Source organism: Battus philenor, unplaced genomic scaffold (assembly GCF_028537555.1).
Source record: "Battus philenor isolate CCGP_79_NKW_IND1 unplaced genomic scaffold, ilBatPhil1.0.hap1 SCAF_11, whole genome shotgun sequence".
In the NCBI taxonomy this organism is placed as follows: domain Eukaryota; kingdom Metazoa; phylum Arthropoda; class Insecta; order Lepidoptera; family Papilionidae; genus Battus; species Battus philenor.
Window position 1 is genome coordinate 9,649,137 of NW_027181673.1, and position 12,054 is coordinate 9,661,190.

The 12,054-nt window shown below is 31.0% G+C and overlaps 2 protein-coding genes across 3 annotated transcripts; one reads left to right on the forward strand and one right to left on the reverse strand.

Moving 5' to 3' along the window:
- Positions 1-392: 392 nt before the first annotated feature.
- Positions 393-2,642, forward strand: LOC137932181 (uncharacterized). The gene is made up of 3 exons (XM_068775777.1): positions 393-445; positions 1,079-1,171; positions 2,195-2,642. The coding sequence occupies exons 1-3, from the start codon at positions 393-395 to the stop codon at positions 2,640-2,642; spliced, it is 594 nt and encodes a 197-aa protein (XP_068631878.1).
- A 76-nt stretch (positions 2,643-2,718) lies between these two features.
- Positions 2,719-10,705, reverse strand: LOC137930261 (putative uncharacterized protein DDB_G0281733). 2 transcript variants are annotated; one of them, XM_068773483.1, is made up of 9 exons: positions 10,433-10,705; positions 8,867-10,364; positions 7,292-7,909; positions 7,056-7,204; positions 6,489-6,677; positions 4,867-5,091; positions 4,543-4,597; positions 4,141-4,250; positions 2,719-3,613 (listed from the first exon to the last, which is right to left on the reverse strand). In XM_068773483.1, the coding sequence occupies exons 1-9, from the start codon at positions 10,604-10,606 to the stop codon at positions 3,455-3,457; spliced, it is 3,177 nt and encodes a 1,058-aa protein (XP_068629584.1). In that variant the 5' UTR covers positions 10,607-10,705; the 3' UTR covers positions 2,719-3,454. The 2 variants fall into 2 exon arrangements, with proteins under 2 accessions (XP_068629584.1, XP_068629593.1); XM_068773492.1 differs by lacking the exon at positions 4,543-4,597 and having other exon boundaries at positions 3,524-3,613.
- Between the last annotated feature and the right edge of the window lie 1,349 nt (positions 10,706-12,054).

Here is a 12,054-nt window from a genome sequence, read left to right on the forward strand (position 1 = left end):
TAACATTACTATAATATTGTATGAAAAGTCATTTTTTAGAATTCGTATTACTACATGCCTTAATTAATTATTGTTTACTATCTGTCCGTGCAGACTTTGTACTGCCAGACGTTACTATTGTCAAATGTGCTATACACCCACCCTTTAAAGCTCATACACCTATAAAAAATCAACCTGTACATACAACAGATAACATCAGAGTTCACCTTGTTTACATGGCTTTGTATTACTTTATCATTTACCAAGACACAGCAATAATATACCGTTATGATTGCGCTTGACATATAGAACAAAATTAAGTAGAGCGTAATAATGGCATCCATGAAGATGCTGCACCGTCAGTTGAACTCTGATCTCCGTACGTGACGTGAGTAAAAGCTTCTATATATACCATGGAGACTATAGCATCCCGAACAGACCTCGACACCAAACATCTTACAGAAAGGTAAAAAAACTAAATACGCAATATACTTCAAATATAAATAGGTATTAAAGTTTTTGTTAAATTTCTAATGATGTGCACTGCACTAAAAACATTGTCGAGCTAATCGTCTTGTGCAAATGGCATATCCAACGCAAAGTTTACACAGAGTTATTAGTTTTATTAGGTGTAAAAGCTGAAAATGGCGAATGTATAGCTCATTTGCTGTCTATCACTGTATGCTACAACCATATCCAAAAATCATTAGTATCGAACAGAAATAATAACGTAACGATAATATAGCTAAAAAAGCGTTTTTCAAATTCGGATTACTGCATATTAAAATCACTATTGTTTACTGTCTTGTTTGTCTGTTCTTGCAGGCTTTGTACTGCCTGAAATTATAGAGCAGTCGCATTCCAATGAAAAAAATAAGTTAATCTTACATATTTCAGAACCATCAGTTTATATTACAAATAGGTGTACTTTTTTCTAACAAATAGGCTATACATTCCACCCATTTGAAGTTTTTACTAATCTCTTATTGAAATTAAAGTCATCGAATATTAAAGAAAATGAACAACGTAAGATATATAATATACTTGTTGGGTAAAACACCTATTCGAAATGCCTCAAATTAATATTTCTTTTTTATAGATACGCTGAATATACTGCGCCAATGCATGATCAACATTTATTTTATACATATGAACCCTCTCCACCACATACAAGTAGTATTCCTACTAAATAGTAAGTAAACTTAATTTTTTAATTAATTTCTTTACAGATCAACTAATCTGTTGGATTATGATCACAGATCAAATGCATATTAGTCTACAGTTATCATTATTGACATTTACTTTAATATCATTTTCTTACTAATCAGTAATTCATACATATCTTCACTTCTTATTATTTAAGTTTAAACCAAAGCTCCAACAATTCTATTAAATTAAATTTTTTTCCTCATTGTGATCACCGAACCTTGACAAAAAGTCAAGGTCTTTACGTACCGAGTTGGCCAAGTGGAGCGTTCTGTAAGTTTAAAAATAAATTTTCTAAAAAATAAAGGTTATAAAGGGCAACAAATGAGTTACAAATAGAGATGACAATTGGAACAAATTCCGGATATTCCACCTGCCCCAAAAGCAGGTGTAATTTATTGTCTTATTCACTCAAGGCAGTAAGTATTTGTTGTCACTAGGATCATTCCCAATATACTTTCCATACAAATACTTCATTACACATATTTATGTGTGCATGAAGTAAAAAAATGCATTCGATTTCTGCGGATAGTGATCGGTAATAGGTGTGGTCAACCTTCAGAAACATTTATTTACATATTAAAGTACACCAAAATTACAACATAATATATATTTTAAATAAAATGCAACAATTATTAGATAATAATTTAAATATTAATCAAAAGAGATAATAATAAATTAATTTTCGTAAAAGTAATGATAAAATAGAAATAAAGTGCTTTCAAGATTCTGATTACTACTATATATTAAGATTCAATTATTGTTTACTATCTATCCCTGCAGACTCTGTACTGCTAGAAGTTACATTAGGCTGGCGTACTGTATTAGAAAAAATAAATTCGCGTGTAATATTTCAGAGTGATCACGTGAAAAACACTATCACAATTACACAATGATTTGAAATAGATGTAAAAGTTTTAAAGCTTTTTGCTGACAAAAGGGGCCAATTTAATTACCCTGTATATTGTATATTTTTAAAATAATCAAGTTCAATTCATATTTTTTTCAGTCATTATCCGTCAAGTGGTCACAAAGGCAACGCTGCAATGTCCGCTTTAACGTTATTGGCCTTTTTATTCTTTCTACATATTCTTCAACAATGTTTGAAAGATCATATGACAGCCATGGGCACTCCGCAAATTATGATAATGACCGCTGGAAAAGAAGGCGAAGAAAATATCGCGAAATCTTCACCCAAGAATAAAATTGATAAAACCGGTATTGTCAATGATGAAAATTATTTCAAAACCCCAATAAGTGTAACAGAGAAAAACAAATTCTCCGGAGACAAAAGTGAGTTAGAAAGCGTAAACTCTGGCGGATCTTCTCCGAAGCATTTATTAAAAATAAAAACTGAAGAACATAAACCGGAAAATGTAGTTCCAAAAAATAAAATTATGAAAAATCACCAAAATTCAAGTGTGATCGCAAATTTTTATGAAAAATTTTATAATTGATTTTTTCTTGTTTCTTCAAAGAAACATTGGAATAATAAGCAAAAGGCACACGAAGGATGGAAATTAAAAGTCACCATAATTTAAATTTATCTTTATTACAATCGCACATCAAGTATTCAATGGAAAAAAATAAACTACATCACAATATCTCACTGACAGATCAGTGTTACCACCTAATTTTATTATTAAATACAAATGCAAAAGAATTCAGCAGCTAGAGTAGTGCTTTATTTTTCTATTATCATTTCATTGCATTTACTACTATTATAAAGCCCCGCAAATTGCTGATAGAGCACAACTGCTATTCGGAACACTTAAGATGGAAGATCCCATCACCTATCAATAATATGACAATGAAAACTTTAAATTACTATTTAAATATTAGATAACTATTTTCATTGTGATATTTGTATTATATATAAAATTAGAAAATATTCAAAATACACAGCTTCTAAATTATTTTAATATTACGAAAATTAAGATTTAATAAATTGTTTTACCTAATAATTTTTCTTGGCTAATGTTTTAATGAAATTTATATGTGGTCAACGGAATTATTAAAAGGCGCGGTTTTAGAGCCTTAGCAATTTGCAGGGTAAAACAGTGAATGTACTTGTTTCTTTTAACGTACTATATTTGTTTCCATTATTAAATCAATAAACGAAAAAATATTTTTTGTTTAATACAGATTAGCACCAGAAATTTATTAAAGGTTAATTTAAGAAAAAACTTCTTTCAATTTTAATTGATAAATTTTGTTTGGAAAACTTTTGCATAAGCGCCTATAAAAAGGCCGCCTCCACAATCTCATTTCACATGCGCCTAACTCTCTCAATGTACTTAGTCTGAGTAAGTGCACTGGAACCCATAGTCGGATCCGTCATGCGGTTCCAATCGGTCTGACCCACAACAAAACCGATAGCACGTATCTTTTCTTGTTGTCTTCTTTCTTCGATATCTGCCCAACGCACCTGTTTCAAGTACAAGACGATAAAAACTCGAATCTATAATCCATGTAGATAAACCATTTCTATTACATTAGTTGTGAACATTACCAGATGAAAAAACACAAAGGTCGAATTTAAATTGTTTATTTTAACAACAATTTGCAATGTTGTAAAGTTTTAAAACTGCATCAAGTAATCTTACCTTACAACAGTCACAACATAAACCTACAAACGTAGATTGTGATGCTGTTTAATGACAATAAAAAATATTATTCCCGGCTAAATAAGGTCATATACGAAACACGTTTTGCAAGCCATACTGTAATCTTTTTTTTAAAAATACAAATAAAACATCCGTCAATGTAATTTATATAAAACACAATATTTAGACATATAACCTATTAATCATATCCAATAACGGTACGATTTTTTTTCTTGGCTTTTCTTCTCATTTTTTTCAAATAATAATAAAAAAGCGCTTTTATTACTGGAACCATATCACAGCAAAACAAAAATATATAACCATTAACAGCATTAAAAAGTATACTCACAGTTTTCTTCCCTGGCTTGGCTACACTCGGTTTCCAATCATCTATTTGCAGGTAGTCTTCCATGGAGAGTTGCGATGGCCGAAGTGGTTTACTGGTACCGTCGAGTCGGGCTGTAACAATGTGTCTTTAGGTTTAATGTGGTGCTATTTGTAACTAGGATAACAATTCATAAATAAGTGGTTCAATGTGTTAAACTATTGATACACTATTATATTATTTAATCATAAAGGTATTCTTACAAAAAACACATTACAGTAAAAAGGTAATTTAATGTTTTATATCAGTGAGGGCAATAATCACCTAAATGTAAATGAAAGAAAAAGGAAATTGTCATGTTTGGTAGATTTGTATTTTGCAATTACATAACATAAATATTTTATACAATTCATATAAGAAACCTACCTAATTGAGCAGCGTCGTCCATTTTCTCCCATTTCGATGTAAAATGATTTTCAACCTGTGTTAGAGTATTCTGCGATTATAGTAACAATGCTGAAATAAATTCTATTACTCTATCCACAACTTAGCTTCCAGATAGTTACACAGTATAATTAAAATTGCACATAGTCAAAAATAAAATTAAAAACAAACTAAAACTTTATAACTTAAAATATAACAAGCTTTAAGGTGATTGTACAGAAGATAATAATGTATTCAAGGTAACCAGTAGATATAGTCATTTGCTCTCACATGACTATACTTATATATCATTACAAATATTCTCACCTCAGTTTCTGGGACATCTTCCATTGTGACTGCATCATCAGCATCTTCCATTTGCACTTCAGGAATAGCAGCACTCTGTAGCAATGTAGTCGCGTCCAGCTGTATATGGTGCTCAGGAGTAGGAAAAAATGTACGCTGAATAGCATTGATGTCGTCCATTGTACGATTGTGAATATTTCTCTTGTAACAAGTTGCTACATCAGCTTCCATGGTACAAATGTATACCTGTAATAAGGAAGTATTACCAAAAGATACTTCAGAACAGCTATGCTATTTTATAAAATTTCATATCATCATTGTCATCATTTCTGCCATGGGCGTTCACTACTGGACATAGCTCCATGATCCTTCACCACATTAATCCAACATGTTAATTATCTTTGGGTGTACCCAAATATGTATATTTTTTAATAAGACAGGTCATTCTAAATCCCAATAAGTAGTAGTAATATATGTAATTTGTTCTGTTGGTTTATATAATACATAAATAAATATCCTTAAATTGCTAGATTTCCAAGAAAAGTTGAAATAGTTTTCTTCTAAAATAATTTTCTTACACAAGTGGTTTACAGTTTAGGAATGGAGTCAAAAAAAATTTAGTTGTTGAAATCAGATTTTTATTAATCTTTTTGACAAACAACAATTGTCAAAGGTGAATAAGGCTTCTCTAATTTGTCTTCATCCTGCATACTCCATAAATTGATGGCATTGAGTTTGTGTACAGTTGTATTTAACATGTATCTGGGAATTGGGCGATTACATCTGGCCCTAATCCTAACCTAGCTGATAACATTAGCTACATCATTTACCTATATACCCTCTGTCACACATCATTTAAAAAATTTCCGTGTATGCCCTGATCTATTGCCGTCCAGGATTCTTAGGAATACTTAACAGTCAGAGAGCATTATAAAATAATACCCTACCATGCTTTTAGCTGCGATCCCCAAAGTTGTACCAATACACATACATATAATCCTTCCTTTTACAAGAAATCTTATTTGTTACATCAGCTATTAGGTATTTAACAATGTAAAATAGTCAAACCTGGATAAGAAAGAGCTCAAGGGACCGCAATCTGCATTTATTTTACATGGGTGGTAAAAATACTGTAAATGCATATGTATTATATATTCAATTACAATGTAAGTTCTTTGAACTATAGAAAACTATAAAAAAAGAATATTTGGTCATTTGAATGAAATAAGAGTCCTTTAAGAATGAATTATAAATAGCAATAGCTTACCAAGATATAGGAAAGTAGCAATATAACTCAAAGACACTTTTCATGCATGACTACTGTCACATATATGTTTTATGTACTTGTAGAGGCTTTTTTGTTACTACTTATTTGTATTGCTAGGGTGTTTTGTTTACAATGTGTTTTTTCATATTCACTGATGCAGACAGATGGTTAATAGATTGCCACTATTTGACATGGATCTTTCTTCTCCCAGTTTTTTATAAAGGATTTAGAAGAGCAAAATGATAGGTTCCTGGCAAATACTCTCTTCTAACTCTATAAGTTGTCTTGTTAATAAAATTCTCATTTCACAAGTTTGACTGTTTAGTATAACCAGGACAATCACTAGAAATACATAAGTTTCCTTTAAAACATTTACCTGAAATCCATTCTGTCTGGAAAAATTCCATACATCGGCATAACACTTCAGATGTTCATTTACTGCATCAAATATCAAAAACGTAAAATACCCATCAGTTATACTCCTCTTGAAAGCACGTTTCAAAGAATTCATATAACTTTCTTCTAGGTCTTGATCATATTCATACTTTAGAGATGGCTTCTTAATCTGAAACATTGAAAATTTAATTTCACTTACATCTTTTCATGCAAAAACTGAAAAATTATAAGAAATATTTCTGATTTCGTTGAAGATAAAGACATTCATTATAAAACAATATTACACTACAGGTATCTGCACATTTCATAGCCATCCTAAAGAGGGTAGACACTTAAAATTAATAAAATGCCCAATAACTCATTTAACATTTTTTAATGAAAAATTTTAGAAGATTACCCTTGTAAATAAGATATTAATATTCAACATTTGGTTATTGCTTTGCAACTGGATCCACTATTCTGTTAATCCTGAACTAAGTTTTATATATAATTTACTGTCAAAATTATGTATGCCTTTCATATTAAAATAAATAAAATAATCACTAACCGTTTTGCCTGTAACAGGATCTGTCACTTCTGTTTCACCTTCTTGCATAAAATAATCATCAATTGACATTATTCTTACAGTTCCGCCATGTTCAGCTTCCTTATCTCTAATTAATTTTGCTAAATATGACTTACCACTACCTGGCAAACCTAAATGCAAAAGGGAATTTTTAATGTAAATATTAGTAATCCAAGTGATCAAAAATATCTCAGGTATACATACACAAAATAAAATACCTCTTAATATTATTACAATTTTTTCAGGTCTCATTTCACGTCCTGGTGGTTCCAATAAGTCATCTATCATAACTAAATGCTTAGCTTTTACTATTTCACTATTTGCATCCTTACTCTTTTTTATTGGATTGTTGCAGCTGTCATCATTTTCTTTACTATGATCTCTTTTACGGTTTTCCTTTTCATTACTCTTACTGCGATGTCTATTTTCATCACGTCTATAGTCAAGACTATATCGGCTCTTATATTCATCTCTACTTCTTTCACCTTTATCCCTATCTCTGTAAAAGTCTTCTCGTCTTCTATATTTATCACTATCATCACGTTTTCGATCTTCATATTTATTGTCATATCTACGCCTTTCATCATACCCATCCCTCAAAGAGGGCCTTGGTCTAAAATCTTCTCTTACATTATCTCTGGTCTTTCGCTCATAATCCCTATAGTATGGATCTCTAAATCTTTCACTTGAAAAATTATCATTAGGCACCTCGTTTATCCGAGACTGACTTGAAAAAAGTTCATCAACTTCTCTTTCAAAATCTTTCTTTCTATCATCACTCTGCTTTGACTTATGATTATAGTCAAATGTATGTACAGGTTCAATGAAATCTCGTGCTGCAAGAATGGTTTTTATTACACATTTATAAAAAATATATCATTAAAAATTAAAATTTAAAATATTCAGGGAATTAGTTATAGGTGTAAAAGCTTTTAAGGGGAGATATATAACTAATTTTCATTTCCAATCACCCTGTGTAAAATGATGAAATGTGTGACATTAATTTATTTTGGCTATTGGAATGTAACAGGTCAACAATAACTTTTGAACATAGTCTGCAGGAACAGTAGTAGACAGTAATTAATTATAATAGGTAGTAAACCCAATTGTGAAAAGGTTTTTTCTTCCTACAATATAATTATGTTATTTATTATTTCTGAAACCACTGATTATTGGATAGAATATAGGCTGTACATTAGTTAACCACAAATTATCAATACATTCACCTCTTTAAAGGTTTTACTCTTATATATGTCTAATATATATGTATTCATCTATATTTTTATGAAAAGTAATTTGAATAATACTATTAAAATATTTACACAATATATGTTACTTTTGCATGTTTATTGCTATTCAAGTTTTTCTCCTGATATTATAAACACAAATTGTTGATCAAGATATTGTATGCAGGGATAAGCATGAATGATTTAGTTTCAAATATATTGACGGCTGCTGTCCATCTTGAAAAAAATATACAGTGGCAAGCATAATACCTTCCCAAGTGTGTAAGAATTATTTAAAACAAAAAGTATTATGCCTATAGTGGCCATCAATGTAAAGCATTCTTTTGAGAACTACAATCCCTTGGGCAAACTTTCCTTTTTTATCAAGGTGAGGAAACTATTTATATAAATCCTCCATTGTTTTGTCTTAAAAACATTAAAGGAATATTTAAAGCAAGCCATTTTTACATTTGAATATTTATACATAACAGGTTTGAGATTTGCACCATCCAGAAAGCATTGTAAAATTCTACTAGAACTACTAAATAATTAAAATAGTATAAATACCTTTTAGCCTCAAGGGTTTATGTTCATATTCAACTATAATTGAAGGTGTAAACAATGGCTGATCAATCCACTTTGTTCTGATGGTTGTGGGTGGTAAGGAATTTATTTTATTTTCAGGCATAAGTCTTTCTTCAGGATCAACTGCTTCATAATCAATGAAATTTCTGTTGCCAGAAGTATTTAACAAAGTTGATCTAACTTGTACTGAACTGATTTGATTTCTTACTGGCATGCTAGTGGCACTGTTTTGTGCTAAATTTCTATGGGAATGTTCATCTAGTACATCTTTTGGGCCTGAACCATAATGGCTTTGGTTAGACTGTTCATTGTCACTCCTAGATACATTGACAGATCCCTGTATGTCAGTTGCCATACTTTGGCTTTTATTAAAAGAAGCATTGTTAGAATATTGATGATTAATCAGTTCTACATTGCTTTGTAATTGTGAGGTATTACTAACATCATTCTTGTTTTGCCGCATCATTGAAAGAATAGTCATAATTTTCTCATCGCCTAATATGCTGTTTATACCCTTGGAAATTGTTGAATAATCTGGACCTTGAGATAAAATTCCTGGCTTCTCTCCATTATTTTCTTCAGTTATATCAATGACATCCTGCACCTTTTTTAGTACAGACTTTTTCTCAATTTCTGATACTAAGTCTAATCCTGGAATACCTTTGGAAGATTCATTTGTAGGCAGAAAACTTGATTTTTCTTTACTAGAAACTGTATGAGAACTATTATTGATAGGATTATTTTGATAGGACTTGGTTGTTAACTGTGGGTTCACTGGCTCATAAGTGTTATTATGAATGTAACTAAGTTGGTCAATGTTATATGATGCATTTGGTGTAAAATTTTGATGACTAACATTAGTTGTTGGATTTGAATTAAAGTTTGGAGTTTGTAAATCAGTTGTAGGGAAATTATTGACATTAGCATTTTGCAAAGTGGTTGTAACAGATGTTCTGCTTTCTGGATTAGTAGTGTTAAGCATTTGAGAAGTATTATTTGTAAGCCGGGCTCTCTTCTGTTTCATCTGCTGGCGGCGTTCTAATAATTGTGCTCGACAAGCTTCAAATTTTTGTTCATAATCACTATAGGCCTGTTTGTCTGGATGATTTACATTTTCTTTTTTCCATTTCTCTATTTCCTCCTCCCATTTCTGAAATTGAATATCGAACAATCTCTCCTCCTCTGACAATTTTTTAAGAGCCTCAGAGTTTTGTGATATATTATGACTTTCTGAAAGTGTAGACCAATTCTGAGTTACTGCATTGTTAATGTTATTCTGGTTATCAGGATTACTAGAAGAATGAGATGGAGCCGGAACAGGCGGTGGCGGCTGCTTTTGATGTGAATAGAGAGGTTGATCATTCTGATGCGGTGGAGGTGGCTCCTTAGGGGGCGGCGGTGCAGGAGGTGGCACACAGCTCATTGGAGGCAAAGGAGGCACAACTCCTATTGCCTGCACAGCCTGCATTTGTTCTGCATACTAAAACATTTCACACAGTTATTTTATATTTTAACACGGCTATTTTGACGAAAATAGTATAACCTAACCTTGTCGCCATATTGAGCTTGCCACTGGGCATATTGTTGTTGCCATTGTACCCATTGTTGCCAATTTTGTTGTTGTATTAAAGTCCATTGGTCCGGTGTATAACCCATGGTCATATTAGGGGCCATCGCAACACCGGGATTCCATGGTCCAGAAGGCGGTATTGGCCAGGACATGTTATGATAAAAATGTAATTTATTTGAGAAAAATATTAAATATAATAATCTTATCAACGGTATAAAATGGGTTTAATTAAAATAACACCGCCATCTTGATTTATACATATACGCTGCGCAATGCATTTGAAATATGACAGTCTATGCGCACGACCAGTGATGTTACTACTCACTGAAAAAAAATCCTATGTCGATAATTTGTATAATAAATGTATAAAAATATTAACAGCAGCAATAAAGTTAATTTATATTTTCAAAAGTTACGATAAGCTCTTTCATATTAAAATTATTATTCACTAAGAATATCTTGCCTTAAATGTAAACCAGATTTCTTTTTAATATCTATATATCAATATCTACATCGGCGATAATATAAGGCATAAAATAAATAACGAAAATACACCTATTTCAGAATTAACAGCGCGTTTAAATAATTCTGGTTTAACAAAATTCAGTAATAATAATAACAACGTTTATAGCGGCCTAAAGTTGTAGCTACAAAAATTATTTAGTAAACCAAAATTTTTATTTCCAAAGCGTCTTCTGTTCCCACTGAGATTACTTACTTATTATTAGTAGATTTACTTAGTTAGAAATAAGTGAAGTGAACATGAAACGATTAACACTGCAACTACTACTTTGATGATTTAAATTACGGTGTCAAAGCATCAGATATAACGAAATCATTATGATATACATTGTAGTAGCATACTTGGTAGTGAATGTACCACTTCAATTTTGTACATTGATTGCAAGGGCTCGAATAATATGATCAATGCAACATATGAGATGGCAATTATGAATCGTCGATCTTAGGAATTTCCATGAAAGAATAATAAGTAAACGTTTTTTTATCTTCATTGAAATAATAACAAACATATCACTGTTAAAACAATTGTTCAAATTTAAGATAGTATTTAACACAATTGTAAAATTAGCACATATCAGATAATGTTTAAAGTTTTACACCTATTTCCAATTAACTTGTATAAAGTGATAACTTTGAAAAATGTTACATTAATTTAATGCTTTCAATAAATATATTTTTTTCTACTGGGATCCAATAGGTCAATAACTTCTGACAGTACAGTCTGCAGGGACATATCATAGACAATACTGAATTTTAATATGTAGTAATCTAAATTTTGTGTCTTCTTAGTATGTTATCATTACATTATTTATATTTCTAAAATGAAAGGTTATTTTTGAAAGACCTTATCACATATTAATTAAAAGTAAATGGGCTCTGCAGCTACTTTAGAGCTTTTATATCTATAACTAATGATTCTTAATAGTACTGAGGAGACCAGCGTTTATGTGACGATAATTTTACGTACGTAACATTTTGTGCTAACGTGATGTCTCTACTAAACCTTTAAAACCTTTCGTGATAAATAATGAAATAGAAGGCGATGTTGTAGCCGCACCTGCAAACTCTTACAAACAGT